Raw genomic sequence first — 23,160 nt, 5'->3', positions numbered from 1 at the left:
TTTAGTGTGGTATATACAAAGTAAAATTAATTTAATAAAATAAAATTATACTTTATACAAGTCTGCCATTTTTAAACAAAAAACAATATACTCCGATTAATTTTTTTACGAGGCAGAACATGAAACAAATAGAACTCGAAGAGATAATATTTTAAATTACACGATAATTAAAATCCTTAACAATTGGATTAAAAATAATTCCATAATATTTTTTTTATCTGCGACAATCGAAAGTATAGTTGTCTATAGTAATCGGAAATGAAATTGAAATTGTCCGTTGGTTATTTTATTTTGGCGACGACCTGTCATTTCTACTTTACTAGTTACTCCGTAAAATATTTAGACTAAAAGCCAGCATGGGAATGTTAAGTCGGCATAGTTGTGACACCTTAATTTAGATAAGTAAATGTACCTTAATATATATAATTGAGAATAAGTAATAATTTAATTGAAAATGAGTGATAATATCAAAGTTGTTGTGAAAGTCCGGCCTCTTATTTCCCGTGAAATAGATGACAAGCTTGGCTACCAATGGCGCGTAAACAATAATACACTCTATCAAATAGATCAAAATGGAAAAGATTGCGGTCAATATTATACTTTTGGTACGTATACTTCGAGTTATTATAACAGCGTGTGAATCTTCAGTAGAATGTCTAATGTTTGTTACTTAAGCAATGCGGCAATGCCATGCACAAATATGTACATACTTGCGTCAGAGTGAAGGTCACAACATTTGTTGGTTTTCCAATTTCAGACAAAGTTTACGATAAAGACACGAAAACTGATGATGTATATAATGATATCGCAAAGCCTATTGTTGAAGCTGCGACTGCTGGATTCAATGGCACCATTTTCGCTTACGGCCAAACGTCCTCGGGCAAAACCTACACCATGGCTGGCACGAAAGAGGCACCTGGTATAATACCACTGGCTGTGATGAATTTATTTGATATTATAAAAAATATTCCAGACAGAGACTTCTTAGTGAGGTAATACTTATTAAATGAATTTCGCAGCCAATATAATACCTTTATAAACTATCAAATAATTAAAAAAATATTTCCAGAGTATCTTATGTTGAGATATATAATGAAACATTAACAGACTTACTAGATTTGAAGAAGAATATCAAAATCCAGGAGACGTTACAAGGTGTAAAAGTAGATGCTACTGAAAAACTTACCACTTCACCCGAGGAAGTGTTGGATGTTATGAGAGTGGTAAATAAATTGAATGTATATTTATCATATAAATCTAAGATATATGAAATTATATTGTTATCACATAAAGCTTAAGCATAAATAAAAAAAATTGATTATATATTCCCCAAAAAATTAAAAAAAAGTGTATAATTTTTGTATTCCTTTGGATTTATTGTGTTTCTAGTACTAGGTACTAGACAAACAAGGCAGCCATTATACCTCTAATAGTATTTCTATTATATTTACAAGTATTTATACTATTTATACTTATTATCCCACCCCTATAAGATTTTTGAGACAATAAACAAACATGGCAAAGTAACAAAAAGTAATAATTTTCTTATATTCTCATTTTATTATATACGCATGAAGTAGAATTATATATTTTTATTTAATTTTCAAAATCTGAATGTAAGCGTAGAATGTAGAATATGCAATATTCATGTGACTTTATATGTTAATTTATGCGTCTTGCACAATTAGTTTAACATTAACCTTGATCACTTTGCATCACATATAGGTTTAATTATAGTTTGTTAACTAACAAAATTGTTATGCAATTTTTTAGGGTAAAGCCAACAGACAAACTGGTGCCACAAATATGAACGAAGAAAGCAGTAGATCACATTCCATCTTTCAAATCGTAAGTAAAAATATATTTTATCTGTAAATAGTATAAACCAAAAAATGATTTATAATACAATTTTAATGATAACTTTTTTTTTTTTAATTATTTTATTTACCTTTTTTAGACAATAGAATCACGTGAGCATATCGAAGGTGAAGAAGAAGTGGGTTCCGTGAATGTATCTCAGTTAAACCTTGTCGATCTGGCAGGGTCTGAACGATCTGGTCAAACAGGTGCAACCGGCATACGATTCAAAGAAGGCACACACATCAACAAGTCCCTGTCTTCATTAGCTTTAGTTATCAAACAATTATCTGAAGACCCCAATAAGTAAGTATTATAGTATTAAAACGTTATATATTTTAACAACTTTGCTTTTATAAAATTTTTTATTTAAAATGGTGACAAGATTGCACCTGCACTTTTTCTTTCACTAGTCATCTTTTTACAAACATAGATATTATTTTTTTTTAAATTAAATGGCCCCGTGGGTCGAGGTGCGATGTTTAATAGCCATTTTCTGTCCAGTAAAAAGTAAGATAAGTTCATTTCAAGTCTCAACCACATAGGAATCTTATCACTTGTAAAATATTATCTATGCTAATTTTAATACTATTTTAGATAATTCAAATTAAAACACACTTTGCATATTTCAGATAAACATTTTATCAATATCTTTTGCAATTTTTTTTCTTATAGGCATGTGAACTACCGTGATAGTAAATTAACACGAATACTTCAAAACTCCCTCGGAGGTAATGCTAAAACAAGTATTATTTGTGCAGTGACACCTGCTGCAGTTGAGGAAACAATATCTACGTTACAGTAAGTCACACTAAATACTATAATTTGTGACGGTCATGTGCTTTAAAAAACACAAATACATCCTATACAAACATTCTTTACTATTTCTACAGTATTAGACTCATTGGTATTCAATGTGAACACTATTCGCATTTCAAGGACAAAAATCTCGGACCTGAGAAAATCCAGTGAATATTAATATGAATTTTTAGTGTATGAAATGTATTGAAGGTGATTAGTTAATTTCCTAAGTGCTCTATTATTAACTTACTAATGTTGTTACATATACATTTTCAGATTTGCAAACAGAGCTAAAGCAATCAAGAACAACCCGGCAGTTAATGCCGTTGCCACGAACGTGACGATGATCCAGACGTTAACCAAGCAACTATCAGCGCTGAAGACTCAGCTCGAGAGCAAAAAGAATGTCGAGGTCAGTTTTATTAGAATTAAATGGTATTAAGTCTGACTTTAGAAACGAAAATTCTTAAGTTATTAAATTTTATAAATACGCTAAAACACAAATCTCAAATCTTCTGGTATTTACTATTGTAATGTATGCATACAAAAATAGATAGTTATTTAGAATATCCTTAAGGATCGGCAAAAATCGGTGCTTATCTATATTCTAGTATGTATAAACTAGCTAAGTTTTCACAGTAACATTAAGCGTCGACAACTGATTAAGAATACATATATATAATGTATATGTTTATATATGAATATATTTATATAATATATGATCTATATAATCATAAGAAATTCTTACGATTATATTCTTCTTTTATACCTAAAAGAAAACTGTTTCATCACAAGCACAAAATCACTAATTCTAATTTGATTAATATAAATAAATATTATATACTTACAGCAAGATAACTACAACCTACAAAAGCAGATTGGTGGCTTACAAAGGTTGATCCTAAATGGATTTGCTCAAAGAAGCAGTACAGATCTTGGTGGAGCTCGAAGAAAACTCCACCAGCCAAGACGTGTTACAATATCCACATTGCATCCAATACAAGAAGATCCAGTTCCATCTATACCAAAGTTTTGTACTCCCAGCTTAAAATATAAGTAAGTATATTAAATTTTACTTAAGATATTTAATTAAGCTTTTTGAAGTAAAACTTCTGTAGTCATGAGAGATTCAGGTTGTTAAACACAACATTATACATGTAACATTGATTGAAACAATTTAGATACTAAAATGTTTCTCTTCCTTCACTTGACAATTTTGAGAAATGAATTTCAATAGGTTGAATATATTTATATATAACAGCAAAACTGTTATCCTGTCTAATGAACTGCAAAAAAAATACATATGTCATGTCAAAATTTGGAGGTGGATTGCATAAACATTACATTGAGATCAAATTTGTAGAGAATTTTGCTTTAGAAATTTTATATTGACTTTAATAAGTATATATCTTCTTACCAAATTCTTAATACAAACTGTTTCATTAATAATGACATTTGTGTGAAAAAAAATAATATTTTCTTCTGTCATAAAAAATATATTTGTCAAGTTTTATTTACTACATTTTAACAATTATCCTCAATTAAAAGCATTTATTTTGAAACACTTTTGTTATGGGTTTGTATGTTTTGTGTTTCTCAATTGCCATAAATAAATTTTTAAAAATATTTATTGTGATTCTAGTAAGTCTAGTACCAGCCTGTTAATGTCCCACTGCTGGGCTAAGGCCACCTCTCCCTTTTGAGGAGAAGGTTTGGAGCTTATTCCATCACGCTGCTCCAATGCGGGTTGGTTGAATACACATGTGGCATAATTTCAATGAAATTAGACACATGCAGGTTTCCTCACGATGTTTTCCTTCACCGTCAAGCACGAGATGAATTATAATCACAAATTAAGCACATGAAAATTCAGTGGTGCTTGCCCGGGTTTGAACCCACGATCGTCGGTTAAGATTATGATTAGTGATTTATGATTGTGATTAGTTTATTGAAAAGTGCAAACAAAAATTAATCTTTTAGTGAAACGCCATTCCGGTTAAAAGCAAAGCTCTATATAATATATAAGCATAATATTTGATCTAAAATTAAGAGAAAGTTAATAAATTAATCTCAATATCCAAACCATCATTAATTCCACATCAAAGTCATTCAGATTCACTCATAAACAGATGTATGTTAATTTAATTAAATAACAAAAATTAATGAAAACATAATATAATAAAAAAAAAAGTAATGACTTTTTTATTTTCAGTCCTATGTCAATAGCAAGCGTATCGGACTTTGTACCTATTCATAACGTATCAAGTCTACCAAGTGTGTCAGAAGAGCTGCGTCTCATTACACCCCCACCAACTGAAAGGAAGGTCTATTTTGATAATGAAATTATTGAATTAGGTAAATAACATATTTGATAATATAAATAGTGTAGTATTTTCTGTGTAGATTGTTGATTAAAATTAAGTCATTAATATCTAGATAGCGATGACGACAACTCAACAGACATACAGACTTGTTCGCCATATCACAAATGTTACCGTAAGTTCACTAGTTTTTATTTTTTTAAACATAGATTTCATGTTTATTATTAGTATATGTTAAGTTGCCACTCAACAAAAGGGAAATTGTCAACTTTTGTGTTGCCGACACATTATTAACCAAAGCTTCCATAGTAATTTTTAAAGTGTCACAAAATATTCTTACTATTTTGTGATAGTAAGTGACTTCCTGACTTATTGCAAACACAGAAATTGACAACTATTTCAATAGAAAATGCACCATTATACTTTGAAATTTGTTTATCATCCTTATATTTATAAATAAATGCAATGGTTTTTATATACTTTTAGACTGCTTGTGTCTAGTTGAACTATTTTCATATTTTTTATTTACTTTTTTTCATTAGATTAACAAACAAAAATAATTTACTTGCTATTGTTATAAATATTACTATACAAAACATATTTAAAAAAAAAACTGATATCTGTTATAATTGTTTAATAAATGAACTGCCTCCTTTCTGTCCATAATTATAAATCTTTCTTTTGAGTGTACCTATGATCATAGATAAATGCAAAAAAATTTAGTTCCACTTAACAAGCAATAGAGTTAATTATTCATAAACATTTCAGAGTCATCAAAAACACCACCTTGTGTTCTTAGAAAGAATGCTAAGTTAGCAGAGAAGAATTTCAAAGACATTGTTGAACTGACAGAGAGGGAAAAGATATATACACCTAATATCGTGAGTCTATTATATACTATATATATTTTATATATATATATATATATATATATATATATATATATATATATATATAAAGTGACGAGAGTAATGAAGATAATATAAATAAAATTAAAATGTAATTTTAAGGTTGAACTAATGGAAAAATTAGAAATCAAGTCAACGACGATAGCAAAATTGGAAGACGAAATTCACAAACTCAGTAGATTGAGTAATGATAAGGATTTAGAAATGGAAAGGCTTAAATGTAATATAAATAAAATGGAAGATGAAATAAAAAATGTGACGTCTGCAAAGGTAAAGAATATTTTACATAGTTCATTCTTCTCTTATCTTTCAGAATATTTAGTATATTGCCATCTCTTATACTCAAATATTATACTAACATTTTTTTTTCTTTTGATAAAAATTATTAGCTTTATGAAAACACTTAAAACCTGCCACCGCAATAGTATATCTCATAGTTTAATGGTCACTAGTGGCAGAATAAATAATTATAATATGTGATAAAATGTATGCATATTTGAGATTTTTAGTTAGTACATAATAGAATTGGAACCTGATAAATATAACACGACAGAAACAAAACATAATTATCAAATACATATGGTCATAGTTTTCTATCAGCCATAGATGTTTAGTACTCAGAGAACATCTCTAAACTCCGAAACTGAGTTCAGTTCAGTTATTAATAATATAACATACTGCATAATTATTAATTATATTTATAATACAGATATCATAGTTCAAAAATGGAACTATAAACAAAAAATTTATAACTATAAATACTATAGTTGATATAATATCAATTAGAAACTTGTTTAATGTGTATAACTTGTAACTTCAGGCAGATCTCGAAGCAGCCTGTAAGAACTATAACACTAAACTAACAGATTGGGAAGTTAGTTACGAGACATTGAAGAAAAAGGCCAAAACTAGGGAAGACGAACTACTTTCGCTTTTAAAAGAACACGAAGCTAAGCAGAAATATGAAAAAATTGGTATGAATATTTAGATTTTTATATAAGTTTATCTTTTGTAAATAAACACTTTTATATATTAAAATAGAAATATAATATTAATTTTTAACTATATAGTGAATTTTAATAATATTATTAAACTTACACCAAAAATTTAAGTCTTATCATAAAATAATATAATAAATATATTTTTACAATTTTGAACAGGTAAATTAGCATCAAAATCAATTGAAAGAGATTTGACAAACTTCATGGACCTGTCCAGAGATATATCTTTAGTGAATAGTGATAATGAAAACAGTATTATAAATATAGAACAAGGACAGACATTTGAAGTTCAGCATTCCAAATATAACATAGAAAGCAAATTGTCTATAAAAGATCAAACAATTTTAGAATTAAAATCAGATTTACAGTCACAAAAATCAAAAATAGACAGCTTAGAAACAATAAACAAGGAATTACAGGAAATCATATCTAGTTACAAAGAAAAACTTACGTGCATAGAAAATGAAAATATTTTACATATATCAACCATAGATAAATTAAATAATAACATTGAAAACCAAAAAACTGTTTTAGAAACAATGAATGAGGACATTGATTCCTACAATAGTGTAATTCAAGAGTTGCAAATTAAATTAGCTAAAAAAGAAAATTTTACTGGAAACATTGATGTTGAATTAGAAGAAATGATATCAAAAGAAGAAATGTTCATAGCAAATAACGAAAACATGAAAAATATTATACAGACGCTAAAAGCTGCTCTCAATGCTCGAAATGAAGAGATAAAGAATTTAAAGTCATCTCTCGATAAAGGAAACACACAAGAAATGGAAGAACTTGAAAGCAAGAAAAAAGAAATATCTCTACTCATACAAGAAGTTGAAAGTCTAAAAACTCAGTCGAATAAAAATATTGTTATTATCGATAAATTACTTGAAGAAAAAAACAACTTGCTACATATAGAGCAGCAGCTTCAAATGAAGTATATTGAAATACAAAAAGAAAAGGAATTACTTGATGAGACAATTGGACAATATAAAATAGAAATAAATGAGTTGAAAATTTGTAAAGATAAATCTAATATTCATTTAGAAGAAAAAGAAAGAGAAATATTGTCTATTAAAGAAATTAAAGACAGTGAAATTAGAACACTGTCAGCAAAAATTATAGACTTAGAAGAAAATATTAAAGTAAAAGACAAAATTGTAACATCACTACAAAAAAACGAAAATGATACTGAAGAAAATCTAAAAAGAGTTCAATCTAATATACACAAAATCAACAAAATAATGGTTTTATTCAAAGGCAATATATTAGAAGTTCCAGAAAAAATAAACGATTTAGTTTCAGCCCTTAGTATGCTATGTGATCATATAACGTCATTGGAAACTCTCGCATCAGACACGATTGCACAAAAGACATCAGTTGTTACTTTGTTAGAGCAAAAAGAAACAGAATTAGGAATTGTACAATCTCATATAAATGATCTCAGCGATGCTGTAGATTGTTTTTATGAGGAATATGAAAACTTAACCGGTATATATCACAAAAATGGAACATGCAGCAAAGATTCAAACGAATTCCAGAATAATGAAACAAATTCTATCGAAAGTTTGAAAAGTAACATAATGAACCTCATTGCTGTTATAAAATTAACGCAAATAAGCATTAATGAAACCTTACATGATAAAGAAACGGAAATAAATGAGTTAAATTCAAAGTATGAAAGCAAAGAATTAGAACTAGAAAAAGAATGCAGTAAAGTTACAAAATATATGCAGGAAATTGTAGAATTAACTAATAAAAGAGATAACTTATTACAAAATATTCTACAGAAAACAACAAAATTGACATCTGAATGTACTATCGAAAATACTGTATCGTGTCAGTTTAGCAGCAATCTTGAACATATGTATGAACAAATAATTTTAACATTGGATAAAATTGGTAACCATATATCCATATTAAATACTGAACGTGAAGCAAAATACGACAACATTGAAAGTAAATTATTGGAAGCTAAAAATGAAATAATGCAATTGACAGAAGAAAATATTAAATTAATTCAAGATATTTCAAATTTAGAAAGCAGCAATGAAACTTTGACAAGTGATATCAAAAGGATTCAGAATGATAGTAAGAGCCTAACAATAGACTTACAAAAAAGTAATAATCTGTTAAACCAGATGCAACAAGACTTGACGACAAAGTGTAGCAAAATTGAAATTGTGGAAGCGAACGCTATAGAATGGAAGGGAAAGTTTAGATGTCTTGAAGTATTAAAGAAAAAACAAATAGAATTGTTAGAAAACGAAAATTTGGAGCTCAAGTCTAAACTATCGGGATTACAATTACAAGATAGGCAAGATAGTATTACTGACTCCTTAAAATCAAATCAACAGTCCTTAAAGAAGTCCAATGTTTATACAAACATTAACTCACCACCCAGTCTATTAAAAATTTGCTGTGAAAGTATTATTGATGCTTTTTCAACTAATGAAGATGACAAAACAAATAGTTCTGCAAGCTCTTCTACAGATGAATTAAAGAATATACCTTGCGTTATGAAAATATGCCAATGTAAAAATGATTTGGATATCTTAAAAGAAAATAATATAGAATTAATGGCAAATTTAAAACAATTACAAAATGAAAACGAACATCTTAATAAGGAACGAGAAGAAGTACAAAAAGAGGTACAGTTACTTGTTGAAAATATATACGAATTACAGAAAAAAATAGTCAATCATCGAACTAATTTGTCCACTTTAACCGCAACTACATATGCCGAAAATAGGTCTTTAAGCTCTCAAGTAAAGTTCTTGCAACATCATCATAATAGATTCCATATCGTGTGCCAAAGAGATATACCAGATTTTAAAAATCAATTGCAGGAACTACTAATTTTGTTAAAATCGGAAAATTTAGGCAAACTAAATGAAAGCTTAAAACGCTATTCACTTCCAAATGCATTAGAGGCAGTTGCGTTACATTCGCCACTCAAAAACGAGTCGATGATTGATGGTGATCTTTTAATGCTAGATACCAATATTACTTTAACCACTTGTGATAATACTCTAATATCTCATGATCAAACATGCTTCGATGTAACTCAGGTCTGTACGTATAATGAGGTAGCATGTCAAACTAATCTTACTGAAATCCCTAAATATAATTTGTCACATCCTCAGATTAAAGTACAGTCGCTTGATGAGACCGCAATACTAAAGACCTTAGAATCTCTCAAGGTAGAAAATGGGAAGTTACGTAAAGTTGTTGATGAATATTTACAAAATAAAAAATCCAAATGTCTTGTAGATGCCCAACATAGTCCGATTAAAATGTCTGTTAACTGTCATGATCGTATTAACAATAGTGAGGACCTTGAGTCGTGTAAGAAGTGCGAGCATATTATAGAAAAAATGAAAATTCAAAAAGACGCGTACGAAAAAGAAATTGTGCTAATTACAAATAAAATGACAAATCTCGAATCTCAAAAAGTTGAAATTGAGACAAAGTACCAACAGCTTTCATTAGAACTTCCTTCGTCCGAACTATTAGTACGCAAATTGGGTACGTTGGAAAAAGATAATTGTCAAAAACAAAATGAGATTGATAAACTGAATTCTACTTTAGACAAAAAATGTGCGGAACTCAAAACCTTGCAAGAAGAAAATGATCTTTTATCGAACCAAATAATCGAAAGTATTTCAGAGGTGGACGACCTTAAAAAGGAACACGATTCGTTAAAAGAAATAAATAATAATCTAAGTGATAAATTTTCCAACTTAGAAAAAGAAATAGAACGTTTAAAATGTGAGAACATAAGTGAAAAGCAAACAACATGTATGGAATGTACAGTTAAGAATGAAATCATAAGCACATTAAAGAACAATGTCACAAATTCCCACCAAAAGTTAGATAGAAGTTATAGCGATTCCGATAGTTCATCGCGGTATAACAAAATCTGTACGTTACAAAATGAGTTACATGCCGGCAAAGAAGACTGCATTGAATTAAAAGAACAAGTTACTACAATCAAAAATCACTTAGAGCGTAGTAATCTATCAATGGGTCATGCTATGGATTTAGATGACAGTATTGGTGATTCTCATATATGTTCGTTTAATGAAGATTTCGAAAATATTAAGGCGAATATTAACAAGTATAATATGCCTGACATTCCAGAAGAACGCCCTCTAGATAACCATACAATAGATAAAATAGATTGTTTTAATTACTATATTGAAAAAACTGCTGCGGATAAAAATACTCTGAACTGTGACGGTAAGATGATAGATGTCATGAAAATGTTGTATGAAAATTTAGAAAATAAACATGCAAATGAAATCGAAAATTTAAATAATAAATTAAAAGACATGGAAGAGTCTAAAAACGAAATTCAAATACAATTAAACAAAATGAACGTAGAACAAACAAGAATCAGTATAGAATTGAAAGAAAAAGACACTTACTTTGAAACGTTAGCGAATGTAGTCTCTCTAATACGAAATAATATCGCAAGTATAAAAAGCGTAGATTTTGAGGATATTGTCACTTATTTTAGTGATAATGTTTTGATGAAAGTAGATAAAGAGTTTGGTTTTACTAGTAGCGAAATATTTAAATTTGTAATACAACAGATAAATGAAAAACAACAAACCGAAATAACTAAGCTAGCAACAGAAAATGACCAATTAAATAATACTCTCAAACAAAACGCTAAAGAATTTGAAAGTCTGCATGAAAATTTATCTGCAATGAAATTACAACTTAGTGAAAAGGAAAATAACCTCGATTTGTTGCAAAGACAAAGAGAAAAAATTCATGAAATTAGTTCAGCTGTTACTCTGGACATTGTTAAAAGAGAGAAGGAATTAAAGGATCAAGTTATTAAAAATTACGAAATACTTTTAGAAAGTAAAATAATAAAGCAAAATATAGACTTAACATTGCCTGCTATGGAAATAATTGACTTACTATTTGAAGATATTTTTAGTAATCATGAGAAATTAGAAAATGAAAAACACGCCCTCTTTTTAAAGATGGATGAATTAATGGAAATTTTAGATGTAAAAGAAAAGGAATTACAAAATTTAAATGCTAAGTTTGTAGATTTTAACAAAACATATAAAGATCAGCAGGAAGAACGCAACACTAATATAAAAATTATAGAGAAATTAACCGAAGATATTTCTACTTTAAAAACAGATATTTCAGATAAAGATGCCTTGATTGCGTCCTTAAAAAAAAAAGTTGAGGCAGTTAATAATAATATTGAAAACGAAGTCAGAGTAAAAGAACTTCTCCAATCATCTGCAAGTTTACAACAAGAAATAGATAATTTGAAATCTATTAACGATATAATACTAAAAGAGAAGAAAACGTATGCAGAAGAATTGGAAAATGCGAGCGCAATAATTAAACAAAACAAAAAAGATTTTGAGATATTGACATCTGATATTCTGTTACTTAAGAAAACAATTAAGGAAAGTTCGAATGTTGCTGAAAATTTAAAATTAGAATCGGAGAGATTGTTAAAGGAAAATACAATACTACAAAATCAATTGGAAGAAAAATGCAAAGAATATTCTCGTATGGAAGACAACATAAAAAAACACCAGAAAACTACAGAAATTCAAAGCGGCATTATAATAAGGTAAGAGGGTTCATTCATTCATTATCCTTCATTTTTTTTTATTTTAGCTGTTACAAAAATAGTTTGAATATTTGTGTGTATATTTTAAAATTAGGACATCCTTCCTTATCACTTTTACCTTTAAAATTACTTCAAGGTTAAATAACTACTAAGAAATAATAACAAAAATTTAATTCAATGTCGTTCTTAATTTAAAAATCAAATTACTTTACAGACTAAAAAAACAAAAAGAAGAAGATGAAACTTTATGTCTTGAAAAAAATAATCAAATTGAAAAATTGACCCAAAATTGCAAATTACTTGAGACACAAAGCCAAGAGTTGACCAAAGAGTTACAGTCGTCTAAAGAAAAAATAGAGGAGTTATTAATGCGCAAACAACTATTGGAGGTATTTTATATATTTTATTGCTCTACTACTATCACAGCGGCCACAAGCTTAGAATAATTAATTTATATCGACCAACGAGCTGAATCTATCGTTTCCGTTCCTTCACCCTACTTTTACACGTTTATAGCATATGACTTAAAGTTACATTCAGTTGTATTTATAATAAATATAAAAAAATAATAAGAAAAAATATATTAATGCGCTTCTGACCAATTTGGGTCACGGTCAGCCTCAACTGAAACTAGCCAGCGGCACAGAATATATAGTGCACAAATGTATATATAACATATATACATTTGTGCACGTATTATATATGTATTATATTTTAGCCTATTGGGCGTGTTATAAAATTGTATTAACTTTTATTTTTTAAGTTATTTTATCTTCTTTTGCCTTTTACTGCACTGAATGTAGCGTTTGTGTTGGCAGCATATGTACAAGGCGTAGACTGAAAAGCAGCCACGACCTTTTCACCAAATTATCAAATATCATATTGTTAACTCTTTTTTTATGGTTTTGTACATTTTTTATTATTATATGTATATGCTAACACAACTGCACTCCCTCACTCTCATAACCTGATGGGAGGACAAATACGACAAGACCACTTTTGTGGCAAGTGTTCTTGAGGCAAGGCCGTCGCTACGCATTGCTGACTTTAAGATTTCGTGCTGATAGTGATAGTTTCTTATCGGAAAAACCCAATAAATTTTCAATAGGCTTTATATCGGCTGAACGATAATATCGAAGCCACAAGACACACACTTATAGATTATATATTAGTTTTCATAGAATATGAAGATTTTCGACTAAAATCTTCATATTTTATTTTATATTTAAATTTATATTATTTATTTTTATCGACTATTTTTGATTCGATACGACATATTGCTCGTAAGGCTTTTCTGAATAAATTGTTTAGAATAATTAATTGTAACGTGTTATACGTTTTTTGTATAGCTATAAAATTAAAAAAATAATAAAAAACTAACGTTTTAAATAACATCGATATATCCACGTCTTATTCATATATTACCGTATATCGATAATCGATATTTAGCTAAACTCAATAAAAGTTCTCGATCAAACTTCGAGATCTGCAGGCAGTGGCGTATTTTAGATTTGGCGTCCCGGACACAAAACGATATCCGCCACTTGAATTTGAGGATAAGCAAGCTAGCTAGACCAACGACACGATTATATATAAATTAATATAAATATGAAAATTACATTAGAATATTATTAAATTATTAAACGTTTTTGTCTTTCAGGCGCGTATTTCTGAATTAGAAACGAATTTCGATACAAGGCCACGATTATCCATCGATGCCTTAGCGGATTCAACGAGACGAAGACGCCAGAGTATCCATGACTCTAAACGAATGTTTTCAGACGACGTCGAAGGTTTGTAGATAACAATATATAAACATATAGTATAGTTTTACTGGTGGTAGGGCTTTGTGCAAGCTCGTCTGGGTAGGTACCACCCACTCATCAGATATTCTACCGCAAAACAGCAATACTTGATATTGTTGTGTTCCGGTTTGAAGGGTGAATGAGCCAGTGTAATTAAAGGCACAAGGGACATAAAATCTTAGTTCCCAAGGTTGGTGGCGCATTGGCTATAAGCGATGGTTGACATTTCTTACAATGCCAATGTCTAAGGGCGTTTGGTGACCACTTACCATCAGGTGGCCCATATGCTCGTCCACCTTCCTATTCTATAAAAAAAAAAAAAAGAAGTATAGTGAAATAACTTATTTTATTAGACACTAGATTCGACAGAATATTTTGAGAATAAGGAATATTTAAAGAATGATAATGTATCCAAAATAAAATAACAGCCAGAGACTTTCGAATTTTTACTGTCTATGATAATAATGGCATAGACTGAATATAGTTATTTTAAATCCGTCTGGACAGGTACCACCCCCTTCTACCGCGAAACAGTAATTATTTTAATTAAGCTTATTGCTATGTTCCGATTCGAGGAGTAAGTGAGCCAAGATAACTACTACTTCCCAATGTCGGTGGCGCATTGACGTTTTAAGGGAAGGGAATTTACTATTACTTACAGCGCCAAAGTCAATAAGCGATGTTGACAACACATCAGGTGGCCTAGTTGTCGGTCCGCCTAATAATTAAAAAAAATTTTTTTTATATACAATGTAACATTTCAGAACACCTTAAAATGGAGGCTGTATTCAAATCTTGCGGAAAAGCTGATGACTTATTTATGGATGTTGATGAAAATACTTCAAACAGAAGCACTCCCATTAGGTTGAGCAGAGGGTAAGATATATTATAGTAATTGAGTAAGATATTCTGCAATTTGCTATTATTTAATCTCAAAAAAAGGTTTATTATTTAATGAGAATGATTTAAAATTTTATCTACATAAAAGGAAAACATAGGTTTAGCTTTTATAATAATAAATTGTATTATTATTGGTATTAAGTATTAAAAGTTGTATTTATTTTCCGCCAATTATATCTTATACGATAATTTTCTACATTGCAGACGCGATAGTCTCCTACCGAATCTCGATCAGGTAAATATATTTGAATACTGTACTTGATAACAATCATACGCGTGTCACTGCAATAATGCACACGAATAGTCTTATGACGTACATATATAGACTTAAAATATATTTCTAATGAAATCGCATTAAATCGTATGTAATGTTTTAATACAATGTTGCGCACGCGCACTTGCAGAGCGAGCGAGATGAGGAGCGCCCCAGCAGCGTGCAGGCCGCGCGCCGCCGCCGACAGAGCGCGCACGACCTGCGCCGCGCCGCGCACGGTAAGCGCACTCACGCACACACCGTACCGTAACCGTAACAGCCTGTGAATGTCCCACTGCTGGGCTAAAGGCCTCCTCTCCTCTTTTTGAGGCCTCCTCTCCTCACGCACACACGCTCGATACTAATACAGATACAAATCACTTGTAACCATATTCGCTTTTACGTTTAAGTGCCAGGGCGAAGTAATTATCGTTGCTATTGTAATCCAAATTTATAATATATATTTGGATCACACTCACATAAACCCTTTGTTTATCTGTCCATCAAATCAATATATATATATATATGCGACATGTCAATGTCAATTATATCATGATGCAGTGACATCGTCGACAATTGTTCAATCTTTTGTGACCGTTGATTAACATATACTTTATAGACTTTTTTTTTTCATTATTCTTATTATATTTCAGATAACTCGCGTGAATCTTCGCAAAACAACAGTATGGATAAGTAAGTATTTCAACAATATAAACAATATAAATTGAAACTATACAACTTAAGTGATAAAGCAATTATATATACTTTCCTAATTTGACTTACTTTTGTAATCAAATAAACAATAATATTTATGTAATTTCTATTCTCCTAATACAAATATAAAAAGTATACTAATTTCCAGTGAAGTAATCCAACTAAGGAAGCAGCTTTCAAGCTGTCAGCAAGAGCTGGAAGAACTAAAGGATAAATACAGAGAGTTAGACGAAGAGTGCGAGACATGTGCTGAATATTTGAAAGAACGAGACGAACAGTGTCTACGGTTAAAGAAGGAAAAACTTGCTCTAGAGGTATTTTTGTTGACTTATTATGAGTATTATTTAATAAAAAAGGAACTCAAGACATAATTATTTTATTAGTATTGTAATTGTTTTAATTTTTTGTATTTGTTTCAGAAAACTGTCGCTGAATTAAAAGAAAAATTAACAAATAGCAATCCAAGTGATAATACTACAAACATTAAAAAAAATGTAGTGAATGCCTCAGTTAAAACTGATGAAGGTAATAGTGTGATCAAATTATACTTATTTGAATCATTATTTTCCAATTTTTTTTTTTTTTTTGTTATTAATTTTGTTTTACTATAATCACCAATTGGTGATTCGGTGAAATAAGATGTGTTTATTATGTTTATTTTTAAGGCCAATATCTCAGCATATTCAGCCCAAACAAAGCTTATGTGATTAACAATGATTAAAAACCTCAACACTTAATAAAAATATAACTATCTAAGTAAATATGTAAAAAAAAATTAAGCATTGTCATTCATTTAAATGTTTTCAATTTTTTAATTGTATGAAAAATATTATCTGCTTTCAAAACTAATAAAAGTGAAATTCACAGATTGGGTAAATCTTCATTCCATTGTCGTGGACAGAATGTCTTATAACATGGAGGTAGAAAAGAATAAGAAATTAATGAAAACCGTGGAAGAGCTTCGTTTCAACAAACAAGAATTGAAGAAAACCATGGCCAAGATGCAAAAAGCTTTAGAGAAAAATAACGTAAAAGACAGGTACACGCAAAATGAGATAATTATTTATGGGAGAAAGATATTTCTCAAAAAGATATAATTTTTATGAGATTCTAAATTCAAAAATGAAATTGTTGTTGTTGTCAGAAAATTTTCGCTTACATAAAATTCTTCTCAATTATAAATATACCAGTTTGTATATTTATTTTTGCTTTATATAAACCGTAAAATATTTATCTTTAGATAACGCAAATAAGATGTGGTCGGTATAATATATTTCCTCTGTACAAGTAAAGTAATTAAAAAAATTTAAATTGTTAAAAATGATAACAGTTCAGGTTACAGTTCCTAAACTTGATAAATCTTGTAAAGAAATCTGGTAAGTTTTTTTTTTATAGAATAGTAAGGCGGACGAGCATATGGGCGACCTGATGGTAAGTGGTCACCAACGTCCATAGACATTGTAAGAAATGTTAACCGTCGCTTACATCACCAATGCGCCACCAACCTTGAGAACTAAGATGCTATGTTCCCTGTGCCTGTAATTACACTGGCTCACTCACCCTTCAAACCGGAACACAACAATACCAAGTACTGCTGTTTTGCGGATATCTGAATATCTGATGAGTGGGTGGTACCTACCCAGACAAGCTTGCACAAAGCTCTACCACCAGTATTAATTTATATAAATACCAGGATTAATTTTATAAATTGTTTCTATAATTTCAGTAAGGAATTGGAAGCTATGAAAGCTGAGCTATCAGCTTGCAAACAAGAATTGGAAGAGTTGAAGGTGAAATACAAGGAGCTCGACGATGAGTGTGAAACCTGCGCGGAGTACTTGCGAGAGAGGGACGAACAATGCCGGAAGTTGAAGGAAGCGAAAATTGCTTTAGAGGTATATTAACCTATTGACTTTAACTTTTTTTTTCAGTTAGTATAGTCTATAAATCTTCTCATCCTCAAACTTTGTAGACGCTTAGCCCAGCAGTTGGACATATGTATACGTATATATAAAAACCATAATGTATATATAATAACCATAAACATAAAAACCATATTTTCAATAACTTTACGATTTTCTGATCTCATCCTATACTAGTTACAATGCCAAGGTTTTAAGGCAAATGTTGTACAAAACGTGACACACGATTATTAAAATAATAAAACTAACAATGTTTACTTAGATTATTTATAACGTTTTATATAAATTTTAATATATGTCCTGATTATATTCTGTTTTGTACCTATATAGATAAATAAATGGAATTTATTCTATGCGATGATTTCATTTTTAATAGGTGCACGTCATGAAACAAACTGTTATAATAATTATTTTCTGTATTTATGTTACAGTTGAAATTACAAGAGTACCAAGACTTAAGTAATATAACGCATTCCGTCCGTAAGAAGCGACAGAATCATCACGACAAGAATCGCACCTCGAGCATTTCGCTTATTGACGCCGCCACACTCACCGACGACGGTAATCATTTTTTTTTTTTTTTGAGTTGAACTCAAGTAGGATGTTAGGAGCCACACAAGGGGCTTAAGAGAAACGGACGTCCTAAGGGCGCCTCTTGTGAGGCCGGACCTCGGCTTAGAACGCCGTTGAAGTCAGGGGGGAGGGACGTGTGCATTTTAAACGCCGTCATACGCCTAAGCGTCGACGGGTTGTAACGAATGAAGGTCGTCGACCCCGTCGGGATCGGTGTGTGTGTACCTAGCGTGATGATATTGGCCGATGTAATCTTATCATCGGGGGCGATAAGGACGTCCTTAGGACGCCTACGGAATATTGAAAAGATCAGATAAGGAATATAAATATTATTTATAAATAGATATAAAGACTATAAATACTATGGCTATAGGGTAGGCCTTATATACGATAGCTGCCATATTGAAAAGTAACATTTATCGTTAGTTCATTAATTTGTTTGATATCATTATCATAATAATGTACAAAATGTAGCTCGATACTTCTGGACATACTCTTAGAGAGAATTAAAAAAAATATATTAAAGGTCACAATTATATGTTTTCAGACTTACTTTTACGATACCATGTTGAAAATTCTCCTTCACTACGGCCGGTGGAAGAAACGCACGCAGAGATGAGACGTCTTAAATCGGTAAACAAAATTTGACTAAAACTTTCGCACTGTAATTATTATTACATAACTCGTTAAGATATTTACATATTACTGCACTTGCAAATATTTTTATCAACACGATAAAATTAAAGTTCATGTGTCATGTTTTGATGATTCATTGCGATTATAATTAATTTCACAGGCTTTGGATAAGTTATCCCAACAGAAAGCTGCATTAGAACGTCAGCTACTGACAGCTTCGGCCAATCCGCTTTATGTAGCCACAGGAAGTGCGATTATCCAGGTAAACTTTCTTATATTATTGTCTTTTTTTTATTTACAGTAGAAATATACCCAAATTGACTACCTTATAATAGCTGGTAACTCCTTATTATAGATTGACATGATATATCAATCCTAAAACTCTCTTCAAACTAAAACAGCCATACAAAGAATACACTTTGGATGTCGAATAGAATAACGAACAGTTCTAACTGTCCGTTATTCTAGTCTACTAGCGCGTATATTGTCTTAGCACCAGCATAACGTATTATTATTGCTTATTAATAATCATAACAAGAAACCTGACAAAAACTTATTTTTTTTTTCACTTTAATCCGTCGGTTTTAAATCAACATTGTCAACTATTCTTTTTTTTTTTTTTCTCGCTGTTGTCAACTATTCTTAATTTAACCTATCATAATATTATGTTTTTTTTTATTTGATTAATGGATTTTACAATTTGATCTGCTTAAAAGGTTACATGCAATTATACAGGTTTTTATGTTTAAACGAACAAATAAACAATTTTACTTCACACAGTTAGGGAGTTCTCCAGCAAATCTACGCTTTGTTTTGAATTAATGCGAAAACTAATTAGTCGTATGTATGTATTACAGAACCAACAATTAACCGATGTTATGAAAGAGAATCAAAAACTAAAGAAGATAAACGCGAAATTAGTTACCATTTGTAAGAAACGCGGGAAGATTGACGCTAACAGAGAAAACGAGGATCCCATGAACAATTGAAACGAACTTTTAATAATATAATTTAATACTCAATTTTATCTCATTGTTTAAATTTGTAATAACAAAAAGCTGGTTTTTTTGTTTTTAAATTTTTAAAGATCTATTAAGGATCGTTTATTTTTGTAATTCCATTGAAGATTTAATTTACTTTTGCATTATATAAGTTGATTCTATACGAAAGGTTAAATCCTCAATAAAAGACTGAAATGCTATGAAGACATTCCATAAGCATTTATTACTAATGTAGTAAGGTCGATATTGGTGAGTATTCATATATAGAGTTATCTAACATTTCGTGAGAACCAAAGAGAGAAGTTAGGTGCAAAAAGCAGTTTCAGCAAAACATGACACTATTTTATGTATGAGATACTTTATGCTACTTATCTGTAAAAAAGTTAATTACTGTAATATTACACATTTGTAGCAGTATATTTGTAAAATAAGCAAGGATATATTCAGTTAAAATGTTTGGTTTGTTTTAAAATATACTCATCAATAACGTATCCAAATGTGACTGGATTTAAATATGTTTTTTTATTTCAATTTTTACATGACCCGGGTGCCATTTTGAAACACAGATTATACTTGTATAATTTTGAAATGTACTTATTGAAACTGGTGCCTGATTAATAACTAAATATAAGTTTTCGAAATTGTATAATATTTGATTAGATTGTAAATTTATAGCTTACAAAGCCTAACGTCCAAGTTTAGTTAGTAGCACTATAACTAACAAAGTACCTATAGAAAATCGTTTAAGATCTTAGACGCTGTTCTTACTTTATCATGGCAATAATTTTTTTTTTTTTTAATAATTAAAAAAATGGTTGTAAAATTATTAATAAATTAAATATTATTTAACTATTACGCTGTAACCATGCACAAAGCTATGCCAAAATAAGATAAAGCACGTGTATTATTTGCCTTAACATTTTTTATTAATAAGAATATAATTAATTTGTTTTAAATGAATGGTGCCTGCGCTGATTGATTTAAATGAATAATGATTGACTGTTGAATGAAAACTTGTTTTATTTCTTTTCTTTCCTTTGTTTTTTTGACATATTTTAAATTGAATACTTTATAAAACAACATTTTATAAAAATTGAATAATAATCATTTGATCCAAGCCAATTTTTATGAAAATATTTTGGTAATAATTTTGTTTAATTTAATATTAAACACTAATAAAGGCGTTAATGTTTCAGAGAAGCATTGAAAATTAGAATTGACATTTTTAATTCAAGTTCTGACTTGGTTTTTTAATTTGGCACAGTTGCGAAAATTGCTTAAAAACTTGTACTAAATTTATTAAAATATTTTAATAAAGTATAAAAAATGCCTTGCGAACTACGCTCTTGTCTACTACGCTCTTGGCCATATTTTGCAATAGCCATAAGTAATCTATATTTATAATAAAAGTGTACCTGATTTGTCTGCACATAGAAGATATATGAGTAAAACTATTATCGGGGGCCGGGGGTATTATGGCAAACTTCACTTAAAATTTAGTGTTTGTTTTATTTTAATCGGTGTATAAGTAAAAAAGTTATGTCAATTTAAAGAATCCTGTCGAACATTTAATCTTTAAAAATGCTATCAAATAACTGTTCAGTTGAATTGGCTAAAACTTTAGTTGCCTATAAATGATAATCTTTAAAATAATGAAGATTAAAAGTTTATAGGAACGAAACAAAGTTAAAAAATTGAGTTTCAGAGATTTAGACTATTGCGATGTAAGTTGAGTTCAGATGATCAATCATATTAAATAGGGTTCAGCTTATGTTGCAGTTAAAAGTGCGTTATATGTGCGTATATGAAGCGAACGCAGTTATGTCGGAGACGCACGGCGCTCCTTGGTAACAGGGAAAATCTGTAAAACTTTGTCTGTATATGTTTGCAATATATGTTGTTAGGGAAGTGGCTTATTAAAATTTTTTTTTAATATAACTGATTAAAAATGTATAACAATAAATATAACACACATTTCTGTTGTTTTTCCATACTATACGTTTAACTACCTTTTGCCCACGGCTTCGCTCGCGCTTAAGTATAGGTAAAGGATTAATGTTATATGAGTCTGTGATTTTAAAGTAAGAAGCAAGAAATGTCCTGAATGGAAAATGTCGCAAAAACGGGGAAAATTTATAACTTCAGAGCTTCCTTTGCGTGCGCTGCGTTAAAGTTACACAACAATCATGTATGACGGAATTGGTTCTCTTGAAAATTTCTAAAAAAAGTCTGCGATAGCATAGGTCTATCTTTTTAGATTGACTCACTATAACCTTTTGTATGGTAATCAAATTTTCGTCGTCGTTTTATGAACATTTTATAACTTTTTATAGTTTTGACATATTTCAACAGGTTGTTTGAAAATACTCATACTTATTTGTTTTCGGTTTATAAATATCTTTGTAAGTTTATAGGTCATAGATAGATATTTCGTTTTGTCGCCGCATATATTTTTCTCATTGTTTTGTTAAATTTATACTTTTACGGTTAGTTGATAATAAGTACTTGTTTTTAAAATACACAGATTTTTATCTTTCAGATTTAAAAGGACACAATTTTCTGTGAAGGTATCATTTGCAGTCACAATAAAAAAAGCACAGGGGAACATTATTGGCGACGTAAAGGTCACAAACACCCTTGAACCTTTACAATTGACTGTTTCACGGCGAGTGCTCTGAGGAATTATTCTCTCTAATTCCTGCTTCCCCCTTCCTTCTTAAGTCCACGCGAGCTGGTTCTCGATGTCACCGCCTAACTGTGACATCAGTTCCATCGCGCACAAAGAAATTTGGCAACTCCTTTCTTTGTCACACTATCAAAAAATGGAATTCCTTACCAGCTCACGTGTTCC

General features: G+C 30.0%; 1 protein-coding gene across 3 annotated transcripts; it reads left to right on the top strand.

Moving 5' to 3' along the window:
- The first annotated feature begins 294 nt into the window (after positions 1–294).
- LOC126781814 (centromere-associated protein E-like) lies at positions 295–21,316 on the top strand. 3 transcript variants are annotated; one of them, XM_050506871.1, is made up of 29 exons: positions 295–605; positions 758–992; positions 1,070–1,223; positions 1,774–1,848; positions 1,958–2,163; positions 2,533–2,658; positions 2,935–3,070; positions 3,509–3,714; positions 4,871–5,013; positions 5,095–5,154; positions 5,748–5,860; positions 5,990–6,157; positions 6,708–6,861; positions 7,048–9,542; positions 10,038–12,505; positions 12,720–12,894; positions 14,166–14,298; positions 15,075–15,186; positions 15,415–15,445; positions 15,615–15,702; positions 16,117–16,156; positions 16,326–16,491; positions 16,597–16,702; positions 17,045–17,216; positions 17,904–18,072; positions 18,531–18,660; positions 19,220–19,305; positions 19,469–19,570; positions 20,166–21,316. In XM_050506871.1, the coding sequence occupies exons 1-29, from the start codon at positions 455–457 to the stop codon at positions 20,295–20,297; spliced, it is 8,532 nt and encodes a 2,843-aa protein (XP_050362828.1). In that variant the 5' UTR covers positions 295–454; the 3' UTR covers positions 20,298–21,316. The 3 variants fall into 3 exon arrangements, with proteins under 3 accessions (XP_050362828.1, XP_050362827.1, XP_050362826.1); XM_050506870.1 differs by having other exon boundaries at positions 7,048–9,962; XM_050506869.1 differs by having other exon boundaries at positions 7,048–12,505.
- Positions 21,317–23,160: the final 1,844 nt, after the last annotated feature.

The sequence above is a fragment of the Nymphalis io genome, chromosome 4 (genome assembly GCF_905147045.1).
Source record: "Nymphalis io chromosome 4, ilAglIoxx1.1, whole genome shotgun sequence".
Classification (NCBI taxonomy): domain Eukaryota; kingdom Metazoa; phylum Arthropoda; class Insecta; order Lepidoptera; family Nymphalidae; genus Nymphalis; species Nymphalis io.
Note: the sequence above shows the minus strand (reverse complement) of the source record. Positions and strands in the feature narration are given on the sequence as shown.

Coding starts and splice junctions, on each gene's coding strand:
- LOC126781814 (XM_050506869.1), top strand. CDS start 455: ATGAGTGATAATATCAAAGTTGTTGTGAAAGTCCGGCCTCTTATTTCC. Junction 6,862..7,047: donor GCAGAAATATGAAAAAATTG/GTATGAATATTT, acceptor AATTTTGAACAG/GTAAATTAGCATCAAAATCA. Junction 12,506..12,719: donor CAAAGCGGCATTATAATAAG/GTAAGAGGGTTC, acceptor ATTACTTTACAG/ACTAAAAAAACAAAAAGAAG.